The sequence below is a fragment of the Rhinolophus hipposideros genome (assembly GCF_964194185.1).
Source record: "Rhinolophus hipposideros genome assembly, chromosome: 5".
In the NCBI taxonomy this organism is placed as follows: Eukaryota; Metazoa; Chordata; class Mammalia; order Chiroptera; family Rhinolophidae; genus Rhinolophus; species Rhinolophus hipposideros.
Genome location: NC_138051.1, coordinates 62,321,042 through 62,345,288, shown reverse-complemented (window position 1 = coordinate 62,345,288; position 24,247 = coordinate 62,321,042). Strand labels below are relative to the sequence as shown.

General features: G+C 33.0%; 2 protein-coding genes across 3 annotated transcripts in view; one reads left to right on the top strand and one right to left on the bottom strand.

The window, feature by feature from the left end:
* Positions 1–4,155, top strand: part of ERO1A (endoplasmic reticulum oxidoreductase 1 alpha) — a 62,342-nt gene extending 58,187 nt beyond the window's left edge. Inside the window, exon 15 of the mRNA XM_081047902.1 lies at positions 2,469–4,155. Within this exon, the coding sequence (XP_080904028.1) occupies positions 2,469–2,508 (40 nt within the window). The 3' untranslated portion in view covers positions 2,509–4,155. The remainder of the gene's footprint in view (positions 1–2,468) is intronic.
* Positions 1–24,247, bottom strand: part of GPR137C (G protein-coupled receptor 137C) — a 48,920-nt gene that overhangs the window by 9,536 nt on the left and 15,137 nt on the right. The window contains exons 2-4 of one of the 2 annotated variants that reach the window (XM_081047904.1): positions 13,775–13,818; positions 11,809–12,037; positions 5,805–5,921 (exon numbers count right to left, since the gene is read on the bottom strand). In XM_081047904.1, the coding sequence (XP_080904030.1) occupies positions 5,805–5,921; positions 11,809–12,037; positions 13,775–13,818 (390 nt within the window). The remainder of the gene's footprint in view (positions 1–5,804; positions 5,922–11,808; positions 12,038–13,774; positions 13,819–24,247) is intronic. The other variant, XM_081047903.1, reaches the window with a different exon arrangement.

Sequence of the window (24,247 nt, the reverse complement as noted above, 5' to 3'; positions counted from 1 at the left end):
TTAAGGGAGATTTCTGATAACAAATTTATATTTTTAATAAATAAAAGGCTTTCAGATTTTGTATTTTATCTATCAATTTTGTTAAGTTTTATTTTTGAAGAAATGTCCATTTCATCTAGGTTATCAAATTTACCCACAGAGTTGTTTATGTAATATTCCCTCATTTTTCTTCTAATGTCTATAAGATTTATGATGTTAATCCCTCTTTCATTCAGTATCCACAATTTGTATTTTACTCTGCCCTTTTACTACATTATCAAATTTGTTGATATATTCATAGAATTAACTTTTGAATTTAATTTATTTTCTGTTTCATTGATCTCTATTTTCATCTTTCTTATTTCAGTCGTTCTACTTACTTTGGGTTTACTTAAAAAAAAAATTTTTTTTTCTCAGTTTTCCCCTGTGGTTTCTAACGTTGAACCTTAGCTCACTGATTTTATATCTTTCTTCTTTTATAATAGAGCATTTAAAACTATACTATTCTCTTCAAGCACTGTTTTAGCAGCATTCACAAATTTTGGTATATTGTATTTCATTATCTTTCAGTTTAAAATATTTTCTAATTTACTGTGTGATTTATTCTTTTTCTCACGGTTATTTGGAATTATGTTGTATAATTTCCAAATATTTGAATGCTTTTAGATATCATATTGATATTCAATTGCATTGTGGCCAGAGATCACTCTCTGATTCTGCTCTTTTGAATATATTGATACTTGTCTCATGGTCCATTGCATGGTTTATTTTGACCATTTCCTTGCACAGTTGAAAGGAATGTGTATTCTCCAGTTATTGGGAGTCGATTAGCTCAAGGTTGTTGATAGTGTTGTTCAGATTTTCTGTCTACTGATTTTTTGTTTTGTTTTATCAATTGCTGAGGATAGGGCATTAAAATCTCCAACTATGATGGTGGAGGTGTTTTTCCTTTTATTTCTATTCGATAAGTAAGTCATTTTCCCTTCCTTATTTCTTATATTTTGGCTTTATGTACACATTTATGATTTTTATGTCTTTCTGATGAAATGTACCTCTTTATGTTTGGTAATATCCTTTGCTTCCTGATGAAAAGTACCTTTTCATATTGGGTAATACTCTTTGTCTTGAGGTCAATTTTATCTGATATTAAAGTGCTTTCTTATGCTTACTGAATGCATAGCAAATTAGTTTCCATCTATTTATTTTCACCTTATATTTGTCTTTATATTTAAAGTGCATTCTGGAAGCCAGTATATAAGTGGGTCTTGTTTCTTTAGAAATCCATTTTGACAGTCCCTACTTTTTAACAGGGGTGAGTCCATTAACATTTAAAATAATTGGTGATGTCTTTAGATTTAGATCTTACAATTTACTATTTGTTTTGTGTTTGCCTCTCTTGTGTTTTGTTGTTGGTGTTGTTTGTTGTTCCTCTATCCATAATTTCCTGTATCCTTTCAGGTTAACTGAATGTTTTTTAGAATTCCATTTTAATCTAATGGAGTTTTTATCTGTCTGTCTGTCTGTCTTATCTGCCTTAAGTGGTTGCTATAGGGCAGCAGTTCTTAAAGTGTGGTCCAGGGACCTTAAAGATTAAAATCAATATGATTTTTAAAAATACTAAGCTGTTATTTGCCTGTTATACTCTCATTCTTTTTTGAATGTATAGCACTTTTCCGGAAGCTACATGATAACATGATGATGCCTTTCCACACTGTGTATACATGTGTATACTTGTGTTTTCTAAATTCCTGATATAATAGAAATATGGTATAAATTTACACATGTCAGAGATTATTAACTCAGTTTGTTTTCTGTTACTTTTACTGCATTCTTGCTAGTTTTCTTTGGATACACCTGCTATACCTGCTGAAACATCATTATCATCCAATAAGTAGTTATTTTGAAAACTAAAAATTTCCCTGTAACCCATATAGAAACACAAAGGTATACTTTATAGATTTGTTTTACAATATTAAAAAATTTCCTCCAAAAATTTTAAAAATTTTAATTTGATAAACTCATAAATTAGTCATATTTTACTCTAAATTTAAACATTTAATTTTTTCATATTAAATAATGGATTACTGCTTACGAACAGGGAGTTATTACTTAGTGGGTACAGAGTTTCAGTATGGGAAGATGAAAATGTTCTGGAGATGGACAGTGGTGATGGCCGCACAACAATGTGAATGTACTTAATGCCACTGGACTGTACACTTAAAAATGATTAAAATGGCAAATTTTATGTTATGTGTATTTTACAATAAAAAAAGTCTTTCTCAACACATAGCTTCCCTGTTTACCTCTAAGATGCTGGGCAAGATGAAAGTGTTAGAATTCTCTGACTCAACAAAGAAAAGAATCTATCTCACAGAAACTGGGTGAAACTGATTTCTTGTTTTGCTTTATCAAATGAAGTGTAATAAAAACTATCTTTCAATGGACTTTATAAATGTTAATAATTTACCGTATTGTGTCTTCCACAACAGAACACTGTTGAATAGCATTATGGACCAAGCATCATTTTGAGACCAACATTCAGAGTTTAAAGCAAAAGAAAGTGAAATATTAAATACAGTGATGGCAAGAACTTTAAACACCACAAACTGTTTTTATAACTTTCCAAAGTGGAAATGAAAAGGCCATTCAAGCATTTCACAGGCTAAGTTATTATACTGCATTGGCTGGTAAAGTACACACAATAGCTCAGAGATGAGTAAAGCCTTACACGGTTGACACTGCTGAATGCCTGCTGGATGGAAAGACCATAAAAGAAGTTATAGCATTGCTGTTTTCCAATAATAGAGAAGTTTACTGATTTAAAAATTTAACTGAAAACATAAAGAATGATTTAATATCTTGTCTATGGAATTATATTTTTGCCTTATAAATCAATGAATCTGATGGAGCAGGGCTAATTTTCTTTGTATTCATATAGTGTCAATACCAACTATTCATTCAAGAAGATATTCTTTTATGTCAATGCCTGAGTAGAAATACAAGTGGTACTGAAATACTCAAAGTGTTGAAAACTCTTCGGATTATTTATCCTGGGCCAACTGTGTTCACCAATGGTACAAAAGCAACGGTGGGTAAAACTTCTGCGCCTTAACACAAATCAAGGCAGTGGCACCAAATTATTGTATTCTTCATTACTATGGACTTCCAGTTAACAAAGAGTCAGTTTCACTTAAGAATATCCTTGATGAAGCAGTGAAAATGTTAAATATTGACTCTAGAGTATGTGTGTATTTAATACTCCGTGATGAGACATGCACTTAAAGCAATTCTGCTGCATACAATTGCTGAAGTACAGTTGTTGTCGTAAAGAAAAGCACTTATGTGATTGTCTTGCAAGCTGAACTAGCCACATTTTTTCATGGAATGCTATTTTTTACTTAACAGATAACTATGGCAGACAAACAATGGTTATTCAGACTTGGTTACTATATTTGGCATACCTTTTTTCAAACATAAGTGAAATGAGCCTGTCACTTCAAAGAAAACACCTGACAATGATGAAATACGAACTTTCAAGTGAAAATTAGAATTTTTGAAAACTTGTAAGCACTTGTACCACTGTAAGACTGACAGCTTCCCAAAACCTAAATGCTTTTCTAATGAGACTGGTGGTGATATTAACAAATGTGATTTTTGGATATTGTCAATGAAATGTACCAACATTTTGAAGATCTGTGGCCACTCTTTTCCAGTGATCAATGCATGATGTTACAAAATTATTCAATGTGCAAGATAGACCAATGGAGAAGACAGTAAGTTCACTAATAGTGTTTCAGGTTCCACATGACAACTAACCTTTAAGAAACCTCCACTTCAGAGTTTTGGTGTAGTATAAAAGAATACCCACAATTATCTGAAAAGGCTATTAAAATTCTCCTCCATTTTCCAACTACATGTATGTGTGAGGATGAATTTTCTTCACATACTGCAACCTAAACAACATATCACAACAATTGAATGCAGAAGCAGACATGAAAATCTAGCTGTTTTCCATTAAGTCAGATATTAAAAGAGATTTGCAAAATGTAAAACAATGTCCACTTTCTCACTAATTTATTTTTGCTTTGGAAAATATAATTATTTTTCATAAAAACATTATTCATATTAATATATAATGGATTTATTGTTATTTTAAATGAATAAATGAATATTTTTAGAATTTCTCAATTTTTATTTCTAATGTATATCTAGGTAGATTTATTCTACATAAACAAAAGCTCTGGGGTCCTCAATAATTCTTAGGAATGTAATGGGGTCTTGAGACCAAAAAGTTTGTGAACCACTGCTCTAGGGATTACATTACTTAACTAAGTAATAGTTACTATTATACCACTCGACATAAAATATAAGAATCTTGCAACCATATAGGTCCATTTTTCCCCATCATTTATGCTATAGTTGCTATAGTTGTTATATACATTATGTATATAGAGAAATATACATATATATCTACATATGTATACCTCACATGTTATAATTTTTGTTTCTTATATTTTAAAGAGATTAAGAAATTATATTTACCCACATATTTACTATTTCTTGTGTTCTTCATTCCTTCCTGAAGAGCTGAAATTCAAGCTGGTTTTACTTCCCTTCAGTTGTAGAATTTTCTTAGCATTTCTTGTAGTGAAGACCTGCTGGTAACTAACCCTCTTAGTTTTCTTTTATCAGAAAATATTTTTATTTCTTCTTCATTAATTAAGAATATTTTCACTGGGTATAGCTCTCAGAGTTGACAAGATTTGTCTTTCAGCATTTTAGAGATATTGTTTCCATGTCTTCTGGCCTCCATTATTTTTGATGAGAAGTGAGTGATCATTTGAATCAATGTTCCTTTATGTATGGATCATTTTACTCTGATCTCAAGATTTTTCTTTTATTTTTGGTTTTAAGCACTTTGACTATAATGAACCTAGGTGAGACTTTCTTTATATTCACACTGTTGGGGTTAGTGAGCTTCATGAAACTGGAAATTTCTGTCTTTTATTAAAATTGGAAAATTTAGATCATTATTTCTTCAAATATTTTTTCCCCACCTCATTTTTTCCCCTCTTTTCCTTTAGGTATTGCAATTACATAATTAGGCCCTAAGACTCTGTTCGTTATATTATCTTTCCTCCCTACTCTTCTCTGTTCTTCAGATTGGATAATTTCTATTGATTTAAATTCATTGACTCTTTCTTCTTTCATCTCCAATCTGCTGTTAAGCCCAAGTAGTGACTTTTTAATTTTAAATATTATATTTTTAATTCTAGAATTTATTTTTTATAGTTTCTATTTCTCTTGAGATTTCCTATTTATTCATCCAAGTATATTTTCCTTTACACTCTTGAGCACATTATAAAATCTTTGTCTGATAAATCCAACATCTAGGTCATCTGTGGAGGATTGCTTCCAGTGACTGCTTTTGGGTTTTGCTTTTTGCTCTTGAATATGTTATAGTTTTCCTATTTCTTCATATAGCTAGTAATCTTGGATTGTGTTCTGGACATTGTGAGTGACATGTTTTAGAAAATCTGGATTTAGTTATATTCCTTAGAAAAGTATTGATTTTTCTTTTTCTTTCTTTTTTATTGTTATTATTATTTTTTTAGCAAAAAATTAGTTTGGCTAGACTCAAATCCCAAACTGTCTCCCATGCGTGGATAGCAGGTGAAATCTCAGCTCAATTTCTTTATTCTTAACTGTGATGCTTGGAGTCTGTCCTGCACATATGTAATTCACGTATCAGAATTTGGCAGTTTATAATCAGAATTTGGGGTTTTCTCTTTTTGGCTGTCTTCTTCATGAGATTTCCCACTCACTTTCCATCTGTGGTAGTTACTTGAATTTTGTCTTCTGAATTCTTCAAGCAAGTAAAATAGCAGATTTCTCTTCAGGTTTTGACTGCCCCATGGATGGGACTTCCCGCTGGCTAGAAGCTGTAAAAAACAGGAAACTCACTCAGTGTCATTTCCTTCTTCTAAGTGGTTGTTCTCCAGTGCCTCCAGTGCTTTTTAGATTTTCTCCAGAATTTATCATTGCTATCTGTGGAAGTTTGGTCCAATAGAAGCTACTCAGCCATTACTTGAAGCAGAACCCTGCACATATTTTTTGAAACCATGTCACAAATGCTATTTTCTATTTGAATTAAAATGCTAAACATCAAAAATAAGAAAAGAAGTACTAGTTTCACTAGTAAATTTAAATATATATTTTGATAATTATAAGGCCTAAACAGTTTCAAAAATAGCTTCAGGAAGGTAAGACACTGTGAAATTAGATCTCTGGTTCCTATGGCACTACCATTACGGAGTAGATGGTTTTGAATGGGTGGACCTTCTGGACATGGGGAAAAAAAAACTGAAAATGCTAGTTGGTCAAGCAAAAGAGTCTAGAGTATAAAGGGAAAGCTATTTGAATGTAGCAGTAGATAAAAGTTATAAATGCAAAGTTGTAAGGGATTTTTTCAATGAAATCAGCACACAGTAGGTCAACTCAGCAACACAAGAACAAATAAGATTTGAGGTTTAAGAACTGGAGTAACAAAGGCAACAAACTAAAGAAGTGCCACAGCTTACGATGGATAAAGTAAATCCCAGTAACTCAAGAAATTATAACAGAATATTGGAAAGATGGCAATCATGCTTATTACAGATGATGATGTATACTCTATTTTTCAAACACCATCTTCCCCAAATTCTGGTAAGTCATATTTCAGGGTGGTAGAAGAGAAACACTAATAGTATTTTAATCTGTTTCTTTAATCAGAGCCTAAGTTACCATAAACCACTGCTTTAGTCTTATAGGATCAGCTGGTCTGCATGAAATATAAGAAATATAGTTTAGTTGAATGGTACTGTGTCTCTGCAAGATGCTAATGCTGCCTGCCATCCCACCAGATTAATTAATATGGATCAAAGGTTGAGTGAACGTGGGGCAGAAAGGTTTACATAAAAATGAAAACTGTTAGAAGTCAGAAGAGAGAGAGAGAGAATGCATTATTTGCAAGTGGCTGACTGGGCTGGGACACAAGCTAATCTCGAGTATCAGACAATGATTCCTTTTACACTCTTACCCAGATATAAAACTGTGCAGATCCCTGACTAGTGATATAAACCTAAAAGCTTAATTTTATTCCCACCCTGCTGTTGAGTGGTCTTTCATATAGATAATCCCAATTTGCCATTTTAGGGACTAAGCTTCTACCATCGGTTTAAACTGCTTTGTGCTATTATTTTCTCCTTTAAAAAATGATATGTCTTCTTCTATATTCTTATGAATATTCCTATTTATTCTGAAATGCAAATGAATATTAGAATAAAAATAATGACATTACTATGTATTTTAATGTTAAAAGTTATGTAATTCTGATTAAAAGTAAATGCATTAAAAAGTACCTCAGAAATCATACAAATGAAGGCAAAGCAAACTGCAATAAAAATAAAAAAACTTAATGGGAGAAAAAGACCAATACTAAAAATCATGTCAATAAATATAAGCTATTTGCTTACACTATAAAAAGTTTGTAAAAAAAACCCCAAACTCTATAATATTTTGTCTAACTTAATGACACATGAAATGTTAGCAATAGACAAAAAGTTAGGTCTGTTATGCACATGCAAATAAAACTGAGATTGTAATAAATGATACAGAATCAAAATATAATTTAAAAGGCTGTTACATAAGTTCAACAATATATGATCCAAAAATTTCTAAGAAACACAAGTTAAATATTAGATAAAATGTAATCTGTCAAAGACGTCAACCTTTATCAAAATCTGGGTAGAATGGTACACAACTAAGGCAGACTAAAGAAAAATGAAAATAGGATATTTAAAAGAGAAATCCTGTTCTTCAGTGATTCTCATTCTTTTTTTGGATCACTGTTTCTTTTGAAAATTTGATTCCATATATAGGACCTCTCTCCAGATAAATTTTGCCAAGAATCTCAGCTATTCAAGAACTTCCTTAAACTACACTGCCATTTCCTAGTACTCATTAGGATCATAAGAGCTAACATTTATAAGCACTTCCCAAGTGCTAGGCACTCTACTAAGCACTTTATATGCGTTTTCCTGTAATACTTGTAACAACCTCCTAAGGTAGGTATTATTACTCTTATCCTCATAACAACCTATGAGATCAACACTATCATTTCCATTTTATAGATCAGGAGAGTGAAGCTTAGAGATGCTGTTACGTGTTCAATGTCACAGAGCCAATAAGAAGGAAAATGGGATTTACATCCTTATCTCTGGGATCCCAGGTTTCCAGCTCTTAATCACTACAATATAGTCTCTTACTAAGTGAGAGACTTAAGTAAGAGTCTCTTACTAAGTGAGAGACTTAAGTAAGAGTCTCTTACTTAAGAGAGAAACTTTAGTAATAGTCTCTTACTAAGGTCTTTCCAAATTAATTTTAAAAATTGATATAACTGAAAACAAACATAAATATATCTAAAAGTATATCCAATCTCTTTTCTATTTACACCACCCTCATTGCTAAGGAGAATTTGAAGTAGTTACAGAGATAAACAAAAAATAAAAAACTAAACAAGAGTGTGTGTGTGTGTGTGTGTGTGTGTGTGTGGCGGAGGGTGAGGGGTTGTGGTGGTAAGAAAGAATAAATTAGAGGTAGAGCCAGAACCAAAACTGGATATCATAAGGTCATCTATGATTGATGAGTCACATAATCACCTCTGAACAACATAGTAACCAGAGGAGAGAAGATTTGATCAATACTGTTTTACCTGGTACTGAACTGGAGAAACAGATCTTTTCTGGGGAACATGGCGTAGACAATATCCTTAACGCTATTATACAATGATGGCTTTAAGATATGTGTTTCTTACAAGAAACTTCTTACATATTTCTTGATGTAGGCCAAAACATAATGTCAGAGTGTAGATCAGAAAAGACAATTCTATACAGGGAACAAGGCAGTCTTAGTACAAAACTTCGCAATGATCTGGATTGGACTGAGGATAAGGTATAGAATTGGTAGGGAAATGGGCAGACAGTATATCCTTCAGGGAATCTTTTTGGCAATTAAGCTTTTGAATTTAACAGTTGAGAGTTTATTTTCTCTAACAAGAACCTGGAGTGCAGAAATTTTACACTGTTTAGTAGGCCGGATTCATATGCATGGACAAGCAAGCAGAGAATAAAACTGGCAACTTCTTATTGAATAGAGGGGCTGAACAGGACAGAAGTCTGAATTTTAGACTTCCCACCAAAGTGAGATGAAAGAAGACCTATATAAAGAGATAATATCTAATTCACACTGATGTGTAAATATGTCACGGTTGAGACATGTTCAAAATCCAAAGAGCAAATGCTCTTTGTTTTTGTTAAATAAGAACATTGCTGCATTACAACAAAATTATGGAAAGCTGCCACAGCAGTACTTGAGAAAATATATTGCTCTAAATATCTTCATTAGTTTACAAAATACTAAATTAAGTATCTGTATAAGAACATATGCATAGCCATGGAAAAAAGAAACCTCAAACAAGTAAGAAAATTAAAAAATGAAAGAGCAGAAATAAACGATTCAAATTGACAATAACTTATATTTAAAAAGCAAGTTAGAGTTGCTACTTTGAAAAAAGAGAACCAAGTCATGGCACTGTTCTAGTTGCTGGAAGAATAAAATAAAATTTAAAGAGAATTCAGATAGAGTTATTTCTAAATTTTATTTTAGAGATGGAAGAGAAGGGACCGAATTAAATTCCTAAAAGTTTTAGGGGGAAAAATTAGTTATGCCTTTAAAATTGGGTAAGATAAGGACAACATGTATAGAGCACTGGGAGAGAGAAGACATTCCTGCAAGACGAGATAGGGTAAGGATATAGGGACAGGAAACATACATATGCCATTTACAAATAAGGTAGGTCAGATTTGTTTGAGATAAATTGTGGAGGACCTCATCATCACTGAATAAATATGTAGCAGAAGGAAGAGTGAAAAGAGATAAACGAAAGACCAAAGTCTGAGTTTTAAGGAAATGCTCTTAGGGATAGCGAGAAACTGTGTTACTGTGAAAGTAGAGAAGGTAGTTGGCTCAACAGACATTTGTTGATTAAATAAAAGAAACTATATATTGTTATAGAAGTCAGAAAACAAAAACGAGCCTAGTGATTTTACAAGAAGAATGTGACAGCAAGATGATGTATGGAAGTTTATAATCTAGTTAGGAAGATCAAGAGCTACATAATAGTATAATGTAATACAAATAATCCAGGATTTCATGTTGTATTTACCTTTATAGGTATGTATTTGAACATTTCTTTCTGTAATATTGCTAGAGAATTCTGAATCCATGCATCTTTTAAATTTAATACTTAAAAAAAAGTCAATACTTTATCAGATGAATTTTTCTTCTCAGAATGGCAACTTCACTATATTCAGAGAACTATTTCAAAGCAAGTGAAACCAAACTTAGAAAGTTTCCAGGTATCCAGAAAATAAGCCCTTTAAATTCAACCACATCTATTTATGCTTTATCACTAGATAAGCAAGAGGTATGCATTCTAAGGTGATATCACACTAAATGAAGATGTTGTTGCTACACCAAAAGATTATGTACCATAACAGTGACGATATTATTCTTAATACTTAAACTGAAGCCAGAATAATTAGCTAAAATATATAAATTTTAGGAATTAACTTTTTAGAATAGAAGTTGAATAAAATAATTTTCCAGGTAAGATTAATAGGTTTGAAAGTTTCAGTCAGTCTTGCTCCCTCCTACCACCTCTCCATCTTTCTTTGTCTCTCTCTCTCTCTCTCATATCTATATGTATGTATGTATATAGATGTATGCATATGTATTTATGTATATATTATATATATTTGTATTTCTGTATTTATTCTGCATTCTACTGATATGTTTACAAAGTAAAATGACAGTCTCCGCCTAAATTTAAAAAGTTGATTACCATACATTTAATTATAATACCTTACTTTGCTAGGACTATAGTAAGGATAAGAACAGTATAGAAATCTGAAAATATTTCAGAGAACTGTCTTTTTAAGGATACAATCTTCCTTGTCTTCAGTGAACAGGCAGTGATGCCAAATGAAAGCAAGCTCATGTTGTATGTATAAATCCGCCCCTCCATCTCCACACATCTATAACCCCACACCCAATGCCACACATGCACTATAATAATGACTGATCACGGCTCAACCACACTGTCAATCAACAACAGTAGAAACTTCCACGGTTTTGTGTTAACAAGTTAGTATGTGGCTTCTGTTTGCTGATCCAAAGTATAATGAAAGGGAGAATCAAGGCATTTGTAAATTTAGTTACAAGACTAGCTGTTTCAAATTTCATATGGACTTCATACTATGGGGTGAAGTAACATTCTCTAAACCTTTATACAAATAAACACCACTTTACCAGTGTCACATCTTAACATTGCTAAATGTATGTAGACGTAACCCGGTAAATTTGTTTAATGACAACACTGCCATCCTGACTGAGAAAATACTAAGTTGTTACTGTGGCTTTATATATAGACTATTTCTGATATATTGATATAAGTTCTGGTTTATTCTATTTAATTGGCCTCCCATGCAGAGGATTTAAGTCATAGAAAATACAGTATGCTCAGTATAAGCTTTTTTTTTTCCAAATCATTGTTTAGTAAGGGCCAAGTTTTGAATACTTTTTAATTTCTTGTGACCACTCCTTCATGCCCAGGACTGTACCTGTCATTGAGAATACTTTAAAAAATTACAATTTTTCCATTAAAATATGCTTCATCTGATGAGGATTTGAAGTTAGATTTTCAAGTGAAAATTTAAGAGATACACTTACCTTTGATTCGAGGTAGACATTTGCTGATGACATTTTTGTAATTTTGCATATGTAACTAACTAAAGAGATGGCACAAAGAATAAAGAGGCTATCATTAATTAATGCTCGAACAAACACAGTCCATTTCAACTGATTTTCCGGGATATCTCCATGGACCAGCATTGCGCAAGTCAAGTTCACCACTAAAAAGAGAAGGCTTGCCAATATAAAGCCCAAATGCAACAGAATTCTGAAAGAAAAAAAAAAATGAGTTTATTAGATGTTTATAAAACTAATGGAAATTAAATTTATTGTGTGTATAATAATTCTTTCAGTTTAAAATGTTTGTAATTTCATTAATTACAAATTTAATAATCATTTAGAGTTACTTGGGCTATCTTTGCTGTTATGAAATTAGTATCTAAACCATTTTCAAATGGCATTAGACTTTAAAGCATTAATTAAAAAAATAAACCAGTTTAAAATGGCATTAGACTTTAAAGCATTAATTTAAAAATTATCTCACTTGAATTGCCTTTACCAGGAAGAATAGTATAGGACTATTTTAACACTAATTCAAGTAATCCTGAATTTTTCATTTTTATAACTACTAAGCATATTTTCATTGATCTTTCCACCCCAAGAATTACCAGGCTTTTATAATTTGTCTGGAAAATTAATAAACTATATCTAAATTTAAATTGATCACTAACATTAATTTTAAGAAGGGAAATATGTTTTAAACAGTGTTCAATTTTATGAACTTCTGATTATCTACAGCAAACATTACTTTCAGACATGACTGAAGAAGAACATAGGGACAGTAGATGTCCAAGCGCTTGTCAATACCTCGTCTTCTCATCAAGTTGCATGTCTCCTACGCATACAGAGCAACTTGAAAATGAAATGTTTAACTACTTTCCCTTAAGAAAAATTGGACCACCTCATAAAAACTCTTCAGGTAAGGCATAGCTATCTGTACCAAGTAGCTGTAATAGCTATCTATCTGAATGTAACTCCAGTTCAGATATGTTTATACTCAAAATTAATATGACCCAGAAATTTATTTAGCATCCTAATATCTTCTGTTTGGGGTCACTTTCAACAGTGGGAATCATAAAACGTTGTCTGCCTTTGGAAATAGTTTACACAAGGTACAATGAAGGTAATGTGTAAAGCAATCTGAAACAAACAATTTTTGTTAAGTGTACATGCAAAGTACAAAAATTTATTAGGTGTTTATAAAACCAATGAGAAATTAAATTTATTAGTGTGTTACTTTAGGTACAATAATTCTTTCAGCTTAAAATGTTTGTAATTTTGTTAAATACAAATTTAATAATCACTCAGTTGGGCCATCTTCGCTGTTATGAAATTAGTATCTAAACCATTTTAAAATGGCATTAGACTTTAAAGCATTAATTTAAAAATTTAAGAAGCTTAGATCTTACTATTCTCTCAGATTAAATAATGAAAAAAATAATTACATAGTTTGAAACCCAAACCAGACCTTGAAATTATCCATATATCCAGGGGTTTATAGCAGTTTAGGAAACCAAAGCACAAAGAGGTTAAATGAGTTGCAGAGTTGGCAAGTTAGTGGGAGAATTGGTCTGAAACCCAAGTATCCTGACTCCATAGCTTAGCACTCCAATTTTTCAGGTTAATGAATACTGAAACATTACTATTTCATGAAACTATATAATACATTCTTGCTCCAAACAGCATAATCTAACTTCAGTGTTTTGTGGGCCCTATGAAATTACATCTGATATCTGAAGCAGAATAGTGGCACAGCAACAGAAAAAAGATTGTAGGTAGCAATGTGGCTGAAGGGAGAGTACTGTGAGTTACTTCACTTCCTATCAACTAATCTAACTACTTGATTTTCTATAAAACTGCTTCTTAGCACCCTCATTCACCACGCTCTTAGACTTTGAGAACTCTACTGTAAAAAAATTTAGATTTTGCTACTCATGAAACTTACTTGTGTTTGTCAAGTTCAGTGGCACATCTGATTTTACATATAACCTAAAAAGAGAGTACAGAAAGAAAGTTTTGAAAGCATGTACTATAATATTCTTACATTTTCTTTTTTTTTTAAATTGGGGAATATTGGGGAAGAGTGTATTTTTCCAGGACCCATCAGCTCCAAGTCAAGTTGTTTTCACTCTAGTTATGGATGGCATAGCTCACTGGCCCATGTGGGTATCAAACCAGCGACCTGGGTGTTATGAGCACTGCGCTCTAACCATTTAGCAACAGGCCGCACCCTTACATTTGTTTTGACTTTGTGTTTCAAAGTGATACAACTACAAATAACAATAGATAACAAGTAAAATTCAAATGTTAACAACTGAACTACCATGAAGCAAAAATAGGCCGGTTTCTAAAGGCATAAAACAATAAATTAATAATTTTCTTTGTGAGAATCTTAAATTTAATTTTCTATCTTTAAAATTTTGAACAGAATTCAGTTAAAACACTTATTGAACTTTTAGTAAGAGCCAGACATTGTGCTGAGTGGCTTGCACCTATTTTGACCTTCATTATATCACTCATGTTTTGTCTTAAAATGGAACTACTTACTATATGAATATGGCTGAGTGTTCTCCAAAGATTATTTTCCCCTAAGATGAAATGAAGTAGTAAAAGGAAACAAGGGACCAAAAAATGAACACAAGATAATGATCATATAGCCTATATAGTAAATTTCCTTTACATAGCCTTGTAAAAGCCAGGTCCTCAAATACTTGTTGAACAAAGTTGAGCAGGTAGGTTAAGTAGAATTTGAAACAAAATGGTGAATTCTGAGAACATAGTGTGGAAGGTCTCAAGTCTTTACTGGTAGATTTGGACTTTATTATTTAGGTAATGGAAAGATATCGAAGGCTTTTGTATAGGCACTGCAAAATATGGAATTTCATTAATCTGGTATCAATATACAGGCTACTACAGGGGAATTACAGACTAGAAAGACCAGTTATAAGATTACTGACATAGGGTATAAACTTTGGGGGCCTAGAAAGAAAGAGGTAAGTACAAAACATTATAAAGACAAATAGTGTAAGTACTTGATGACTTACTAATGTCACTCAAATATGTATTGAGCTCACACTATGAACGGTGCCATGTATTCACAAATACAGTAACTGTTTCTGCTCTCAAGGAGCTCAGTGTATGGAAGAAATAGATAAACCATCTATTTTGACACATGTCCTATCAATGCAGAAGATGCTATCACAACATCTACGAAGGGAGAAAGACTAATTCAGTCCAGGAAATGGTAAAAAGGTGAAGGAGTAAGGGGGAAGATTGTAGAAAGAGTTAGGGAGGACTTTTCAAAGAAAGTCACATTTGAGCCAAGTTATGAAGGGTAAATGAGTGTTAGGTAAATGCTCAAAGATAGCAGCCTATCCATCTACTCATATCTAATGTATTTTGGTTAACAGTACCACCATCTACCAGAAGCTGGAAATGATGAGGAATCTAAAATGTTATTCTACTAGTTTCTAAATTGTACCACTGACATCATTCTCAGATGCATGTTTTCTCTACTACTACTCTACTACTATAGTAGTCTCTACTACTATAGTGTGTTTTATAACAGCCTTTTATTGGTCTCTTTTCCTCCATACTTAACTCCATCTGTATCTTCAGAAGATAACTGTTCATTTTACTACTTTTTCTTTATTCTCATCTCAGTTAAAAGACTGTTGTTGAGCTTAAGTGAGTCCACTCAACCACATTCTCAGGTTTTGAATCTGAAAAACTGATAGAATGAGGAGGGCCTGACACAAAAATTTTAAAAAGTCAGGTCATGGAATTTATTCTTAGTTTTAAAATTTATTACCTAAGAGCAGAAATACTGAGAAGGCAGGTGAGTTTTGGAATATAAGAAGGAAATTATAGTCATCTATAGAAGTGATAGCTGAATAGAAGACATTTGAGAGAACAAATGTAGAATGAGAAGTCAATGTGTGATGTGTTCACATTTAATAGAATGAAAAAGCACAAAAAGTGAAGAAAAGAGAGATAGGCAAGGGAGAATGACCTAAAAATCAGGTTATAGAAAACAGAGTAGTAGTATAGAGGTAAAAGGAGAAAAGCATAGTCCTTGTTGAATTATGCAAAAAGTCAAGAACGATGAAAAAACCACCATTGATGGGGTTACTAATATGTCACTGGTATCTTGGAAAGAATAGTTTTCCGTGGAATAACAGCGCAAAAGTGCAAGAAGTTAACAGAAAGTAAGACAACAAAGGCAATTAGTATAAACTATGTGATATATATTTGAAGAGAAGAGAAACCTGGGAAAATTTGTGTTGGGAGACAATTCTTTAGGAATATCGCACATTTCTGCATGGTCCAGATTTTTTGAGCAAAGTGGTTTGCAAAACAAACATCCTTGAAAATAAGAGAGAGCGTCTATCTTAAGGTCAGAGGGAAGATTTTTTTTCCCTGACTAGTACAGTAAAGACAGAGAACATCTCCATCCCTGGACGTTCCAGGGGAGTAAATTCTCTTCCCTTCTTGGTGAAAATTTGCTTCCATTCCAGACTAAAGATACAGTTTTTCTTATTTGGGGGTTCTTCTCCTGTAACACATCCTGCTGCGGCCCTCACTGTTGCCTTATGGGATTTGGGGCCTGGGACCCGATGCAGGACATTGCTTTGTTTGTTGTTTTTGCCACGAGTAATAAATGGTCTTTTTCTCTGATCCATGGATCAGTGTATGTATATAAAACTGTGGCTGGCTAACATGTTAGCTTTCAGGTAAGGAAAATCTCAGACTTTTCAGTTTCCAATTTAATAATCTGCTGGTCAGAAATGAACTAGAGAGGGTGAAATAGCAAATGGAGGAGAGAGAGAGAGAAGAAGGGAGAGTTCAATTGTCAAAGAAGGGTCTAGAAGAGGCAGGTTAGCCCTGAAAAGGAAGACACTTCTGAGTAAAGAAGGAAGAAAAGACAGTTGAAGGAAAATGTAGAGGTCTGCAAGGAAAGTTTAAAATAATCTACGAATCTCTTTGTTAAAATAAAATTGGATGTAGCATGGATACAGACATTTTGATATAGAGACAATGGGTAAGAATTTGGCAGATGGAGTCTATTTTTTTTCTAGTAAAGAAGGAGGCATGGTCATATCCTGGGAAGGGATGATAGATTTAAACACTTGGAATATGGAAAACGTTTGAAACACATGACTAGAAGTGTTGTAAAAGAATACACTGTATTGAGAAGCAGAGAGGGCCAGTTAAAGTCAGGCAGCTGAGAGTGGATACAGTCAGCAAGATCTCCTGATTTTAAAATTGAAACAAACTAATAGAAAAAATGGAGCCATTATAAAAAGTTCAAATAACTAGGGGCATTTTCATGTAATAATTTAGAACTCTAACATGTGAAACTAGAGAAAGAAAAAGTAGGAGGGTGAACCATATTGGCATAGCAAAAAGTCAAGGGATAAGGAATACTAGATTGACCACTGATTCTAAGTGCAAATGACATCAGAAGGGAGCTAATGGAGTGAGGAAGACAGAAGGGGTAAAGTCATTAAAACACAGGACGAGAGTGAAAAACACATAAAAAGATGAATTCAAGATAATAAGGGAAAAGACACTGGTCAGAAAGAATTGCTTCATTCAAGAGCTGATCCAAGGGGTGGCCCTGCTGTTGGGTGGCTCAAACAGGAAAACTCTGAGAAGCCACTGAATTGGGAGACATTGAATGGGTTATCATTATGGGCTTTGGAAAAGATCTATATATTGTAACAGGAGACCAGGCCAGAAGAAAGAAAGTGCTGATTCACCCAGTAAAGTGGACGTTATTATAGCCAATGATGATCTAATCAGATGGCACGAATTTCAGAGAGATGGTGATGATATAACATCAGTAAGTACTATTGGGAAACATAAAATAGGCTGATTGTTCTTCCCACAAATTGAGACTAAAGGTATATAAGGCTCAAAGTGTCATCTGGAAAAAGCTAGATTTCAGTGAACGCATTTAAAAGGTTCAAATGAAGAAGAGAATGGAACAGGGAGGGAAGTGTAATACATAAGATTACAGGTCATGGAATGGGATAAATAATGGGTGTGAGAGGGAGCTGAACTGAACAAGGATATAATTAAAGGTCAGTTATCATCCAAGATTTGCAGAATATCTTAGTTACAATGCATCACATAAACACAATCTGGTGCTTTAATTATATTTATATTATAGTAAGATTAAAAATGATCTGATATTAGTAGATTCCAAGTATTTTTTAGACTTTAACTAATAGGACATGATCCTGAATAAAAAAAGATTCATAATATCAAAAATGTCAAACAATTATGTATTATTTGTTAAGACTGTGAAGGATAGTTCCTGAAACACACTTCATGTAATTTTTTTGAGGAGTAGAATGGTAAATAACATACATCCAAATGATTTTGCTGATACCAATTTATGTCAGAGGGGTCTTATCTTTCCAGGTCTTTCTTAATACCAGAAAAAATAAACAAATGTGCCATTTATAGAAGGATATTATTCTTTATTATAAAATTATGAAGAATTATATGGGTTTATGGATTGCAAATGATTTTCACATATAACCTACTTTTATCTTATGTACACACTAGTAGCCCCTAATTTAGAAAATACTGATTTAGAATTTTTGAATAAAAATTTGAAATACTGTTTATCAGAATACTTTATTTTAACATATTTAAATTATAAGTAATCTGAAATGATTTTTCCATTTAAAAATGCAGACTTCCACATTTTATCTTCCTACTTAGTTTCTTAAATAAAAGGAAAAAAAGATGAGAATATGACAAATATATTTTATTTGTAAATGTTACCTAATATACATTTAATTAACATAGGTATCCCAAGATTTGAGGAAGAGTTACATGGGAGTTGTATATCATTTGCTGTCCCCCATGGCATGTAGATCTATGTTGCTTGGAGATGGTAGGTACTAAAATACTTATTATTAATAGAACAGATGCTTTCCTATATAATTTCTTTTTGTCAAGTTGATTTTCCACACTTTTTTTTGTTTGAAATAGAAACTTAATTGGAGAACGTATCTATATAAAACCTGGAATTGATGCAAAAATAAAATGTGGTGAACATAATCTCTTCTCCATGACAGATAAGCATATATAGCCAACTATGTGGATTGTTTTACAGAAGCAGCTATCCATAGTTTCCATCTCAGTTGCTTAAGTTTCTATGGAGAGTAGTGAACCATTTCCAAGTTTACCATTGCTACCATGTGCATATAAAACAAGGAGGCTTTTAGCTATAAATTGAAGAGCCAGATTTTTTTCAGATGTTCTCTATCAATGCCTATCATATACTTTATTTTTAAGAACTCTTTTGTTTAAATCTTCTAAATACTTTTTATTTATAGCAGTCTGTTCTTCTTTCTAGTACAGTATCTTTTTGTCTCTTGGGATAGTAATACCTTATTTTTTTTACATTTCTTTTCTCTGCTTTGTCTGGTTTTCGAGTTGCTTAAAAATGATTTTTACATATCCAATTTTGTTTTCACCTAAAACTTCACTAGAACAATAGTAAAGGGATTTTCTTAAAAGGCATAAACCCATACATTTGAGTAGAATGGGAAAGGATACAATAAAATAATGGAAGCCAGAAAGTAGATGGATATGTGTGCAGAAAAGAGTTAAGGGTAACTGAGACTGTTACCCTTAGAAAAGCTTGCTTGTAAGATTGGTCCTTTGCTGGCATTTTGGAACTTGGATTTTGGGAGGATTCCCACCACTCCCTAAATGATAAGTGTGTTTCACTGTGCCTAAACTGTTTGTGCAAACAGTATGGTTTATACTCAACATCTGCTTTCCTTCTGGGAGTTTGGAATTTTGGTATGTGTTAGTTAGGCAGAGAGTGCTTACATGACTAAACCCCCCATGGCACTGTTTCTAATGAGCTTCCCTGGTAAATAATATTTCACATGTATTGTCACAACTCATTCCAGAAGGAATTAACTATATCGTGTGACACCACTAGGAGAAGACTCTTGGAATTTTGTGCCTGGTTTCCTCTTTTCCCTTTGCTGATTTCACTCTAATAAACTTTAACCATGAATATAACAACTGTGAGTCCTTCTAGCAAATCATCAAGGCTGAGGGTGGCCCTGGGGACCCCAACACAATTTGTGATTACCCAAGAAAGATGAATCCCAAGCCAGTCGTGAGGAGGGTTGAGAACCAACCTGATTTACATTTCAGAATGTTCAAAAGGTACAGAAACCAAGAGAACCAAGTATCACTGGAGAGAGGTGGAGGAGACTAAAACAGAGGTATATAAAAGCTGTTTAAGAGCAGTTAAATCCCTAAACCTTTTTCCCTAGTCCATGCCCTGGGCAAATGCTCCTTATTCACCATGGCAGATATCTGGGTGTTTATTCTCTGGAGAGGCTACTCTGGCCTGGAGTATGAAACTTAGATGCCACGCACAGCTGATAGTTTGGTATCATACTAAAAACAGGAAGATTAATGATGAATACCAAGTATAGAGATTTTCCCTTGCCTCAACCCTCTTCCTTAATTAGATTCCTGAAATGCTATAAACTAGACTTTTATCCTCTGAAAGATTAGAATATTTTTCTCCTGAGGAAACTGATCAGCCTAAGGGGAGAGACCTAAATATGCCAGCATCGGGGGTTCCCTAACAAATTATCCAGCCACATGACTGTATATGCCTCACCTACATGCTTAGAGCTTCCATTCTTAATTTTAAACACAGCCAAGGATAACCAGATAGCTCAAAAGTTTTTAATGAAAGAGAGATCAAAACAAAAATAGAAAAACCTCTACAAAAGAAAAAACGAAACAAATGAAACGCTACTCTTAATAGACTCAGAGAGATAAGAAAAGATGCTGCACTCATGAAGCAAAAATAAGATGCAATTAATAAAAAAAATTCAGGGAATAAAAAAAGAGCTAACAGAGATTAAACATGCTAGAAGAAATGAAAAAGTCAAGAGAAGGGCTGGACGTTGGGAAAACTCCCCCCAAAAGTAGAGCACAAAGACAGATGCAAAATAAGAAAAACATCTGTCTTATCGGTCCAACATACAAATGTTAACAGTTCCAGAAAGAGAGAACAAAAAAAAAGGAGAAGAGAAAATCAATGAAAACTTCAAGAATGTTCCCCAAACTAAAGGACATGCGACTAAATTGAAAGGGCCTGTACAATGCCCCGAAAAATGGATAGAAAATAGACCCATATGAAGAGACATCATTTCAGAATACTGGGGTCAGAAGAAAATCTAATAGTTTTTAATAAGTATAAAAACAAGTAAAAGATCAAGAATCAGAATGGCTTTCAAGTTTCAATAAGAACACTGGAAGTGGAGCAGCACCTTAAAAATCCTCAGGAAAAATTATTTTCAACCTAGAATTCTATTGCTGCCTGAACTATCAATCAAATATGACAGCAGAATTAAAATGTTTCAGACATGAAAAGCCTCAAAACGTTGCTTACCCTTTCTCAAGAAGGTACTGAAGGATTACTTCACTGAAACAAGGTATGCAATGAAGGATTAACTCAGCAGGCCTCAGTTGTCTAAGCCCTGCACATTCCAAAGAAAGATCTGACCTTTTCCTGGCTCTTGGAAGATAATTTGTAAGCCCTTAGAATATCCTGCCTAGGAGTGTCTTTGTTTACCTGGGGCCTTGGCCACACCAAATAGACTGAGCTAATAATATGATTTATGGTGAAGGCTCAGGACCATGTGATGATTGGTTTGACCTTCGAAAGGCTGGAGGCTGAGTAACTAAAGTCAGTCATGAAGATGCTCCATGCCTATATGACTGACTCCCCAATAAAAACCCTGAGCATTACGTCTCAGGTGAATTCTCCTGGTTGTCACACATTGTTGCTAGGAGAATAAGCGCTGCCTGTTAAGACTGCTGGGAGAGGACAACAGGAAGCTTATCCCTCATCTCCTGGACTAAGAGAAATCTTGGAGATTTAATTCAATAACTTAATTTTACAAATAACAAAGCTGAGCTTTAGAGATTAAGTGGATTGACCAGGAACACACAGGAAATTGAAAGGATTAAAACACAGGTGTCCTGACTCCTAATTGAAAGCTCATTGGGATCCTGGTTTTCTTTGATGTTTGTACACTTAGATCTTTGATGTTATATAGTTCAAGTTAATTCCCTAATGTTTAAGTGACAAATACTGCTTTATTAACAGTAGTGTCATCTATATCTTATAGCAACTACTTGTTAGTTGTCAGAGGAAAGATTTGCACAATTAACGTGCCCAAGAAAAATATATTCAGAAACCAGATTATCTACTTAGTAAAAGGTAATGAAGGTAATGACCTAGAAGCAATTTAATACCTTCATTTTATGTTGCCTTGCAGACTATCAAGTACCTTTACCATACCCTTTACTTAACTAGAAGAATTAAAGAAGTGCATTTTTAAAAAAGCATAACTAAATTATTCAGGAATGAAATAGTAAGCGAGAAGAAAAGTTTATGAGATTTCATTATTGAAAATCACCCTGAAATATAACAAATTACTATGGACTGTTCATTAGTTTACTATGAACAGTTCTTTGAAGATAAATTAACATATATTACATTAAGGGATATAGAGAATTTATTTCTGAAACTGAGTTTCATACATTATAGATTTAGACTCCTTAGGAAACTGCTTTAAATTGAATTTGTGCTGAAAGTGTGCTACCCTTTAAAGTTTTTCTAACACTAAATCCCCCATTGTACATTACTGATTTTTCATAAAATCTTTTGTGCTTTTGAACTAGGAAGATAGCAGAATTGCGTTTTGTAAACAGAGAGTCAGACTCATTGCAAAGGACTGATAATGGGGGAGAAAAAAAAGGGCAGAATGTTTCAGAAGTAATAGAATATCACACGGGGCAAAAGAAGAAAGAGGAATGCTTACTTTCTTTTCATCTTGAGTTCTTAAAGACAGTAATAGTTTGAATGCAATCAATGATGACGATCACTCAAATAGCTTAAAACCATGGAATTCATAATTTGACAGAAAAGTTCCCTACAGTACACAGTATCACCTTAAACTAGCCGAAGTCATTCGATCACCAATTAGACAAAGTCCTAAAAAGTAGCTGAGGAAAGAGCACAAAAGTTTAATAAAATATTACTTAAGTATTTTTACAGTGAGAGACTGAAGCTAAAAAAAAAAAAATTGTAGAGTGTGATCAATATGCTAATGAAAAATTGCAGTTATAACTGAATTTTTGTAAAAAGATAGGATACACAGATTTGGCATATCCAGCTACATCTTATTTCATAAAGCAGGTGATCCTAGGTATTTAAGTTTTTATATTTATTTATAGCCTAAACTTTGATTAATTTTAACATGATACATGTAACTTTTAAATTGGCATTCATATCTTAGAGATAGAATTCATAGACACTATTAGATCTCAGAACTAGGCTGTAAAGTAATAATTTTATTTTTAAACCCTCAAATTCTAGGTTGACTTATTAGTGCTAGACTGTTAGAATTAAATAGAATTAGTCTTGGATATCACTGAGACTAACCACTTTATTAATTAAACAACTGGCCCAGAAAAGTAGGGACTTGGCAAATATCAATTACCAAGTAGAACAGAATTTGCACTAAAACTCAGATTCCCAAACTTCTAGTTCAGGGCTACCGATGAAATTATACTACTTTAAACACACCCCTGAACAAAGTTAAAAATATAATAGGGACATTTAATTCATAAAAGTTAGTCTTTATTGAAAACAGATTAGATGAAAAGTTCTAATTACTTTGCTAAAAGTCAGAGATTCTGATTTTATTTGTGGAGATAGAGAGAAGGAAACATTTATTTTAAACTCCTTTACTTTATCATGAATTTGCTCAACCATCCAAATCATTAAGCATTGACTACACATAACAGTGCCAGGTGCTTAAGAGTATGCAAAATTTCTTTCAAAATAAAATGCTTTAGCCTGACCTAAAGCAATATATAGTGTAGTAGAGGAAGGCAGACATCAATGGTCTATCACGTAATACATGGTACTTTCTTTATATTTGCTTAGACTTAGAACATCATACATTTCCCATAAGGTATAAATTACGCAGAATTCATTTTAACTAACATTGATGGGTATTAAATGTAATTCAGTTTGTCAGATGGAACCTATAAAGACAAGATTGTGTTGGTTTGTTTTATTTCTCTAAGGAAGATAATAGAACAGAAGTAGAAAGGGGAGGAGAATATACAAATTAGTAGCCCTTGAGTTGGGTTTGACCCACAAAATGGTTTGTGTGGTTTATCCAGAGTTAGTCTATAGTGTTTTTTAACAATACTTCAATACCCTGTCATTATTTAAAACTAGATTTCTTATTTTAACAATCCAAATTTGTTTCTCTTGAAAAATCAGATGATTTGGCAACACCATCTTGCAGCTGGAACTGAATTAATATGGCTGTCCTCT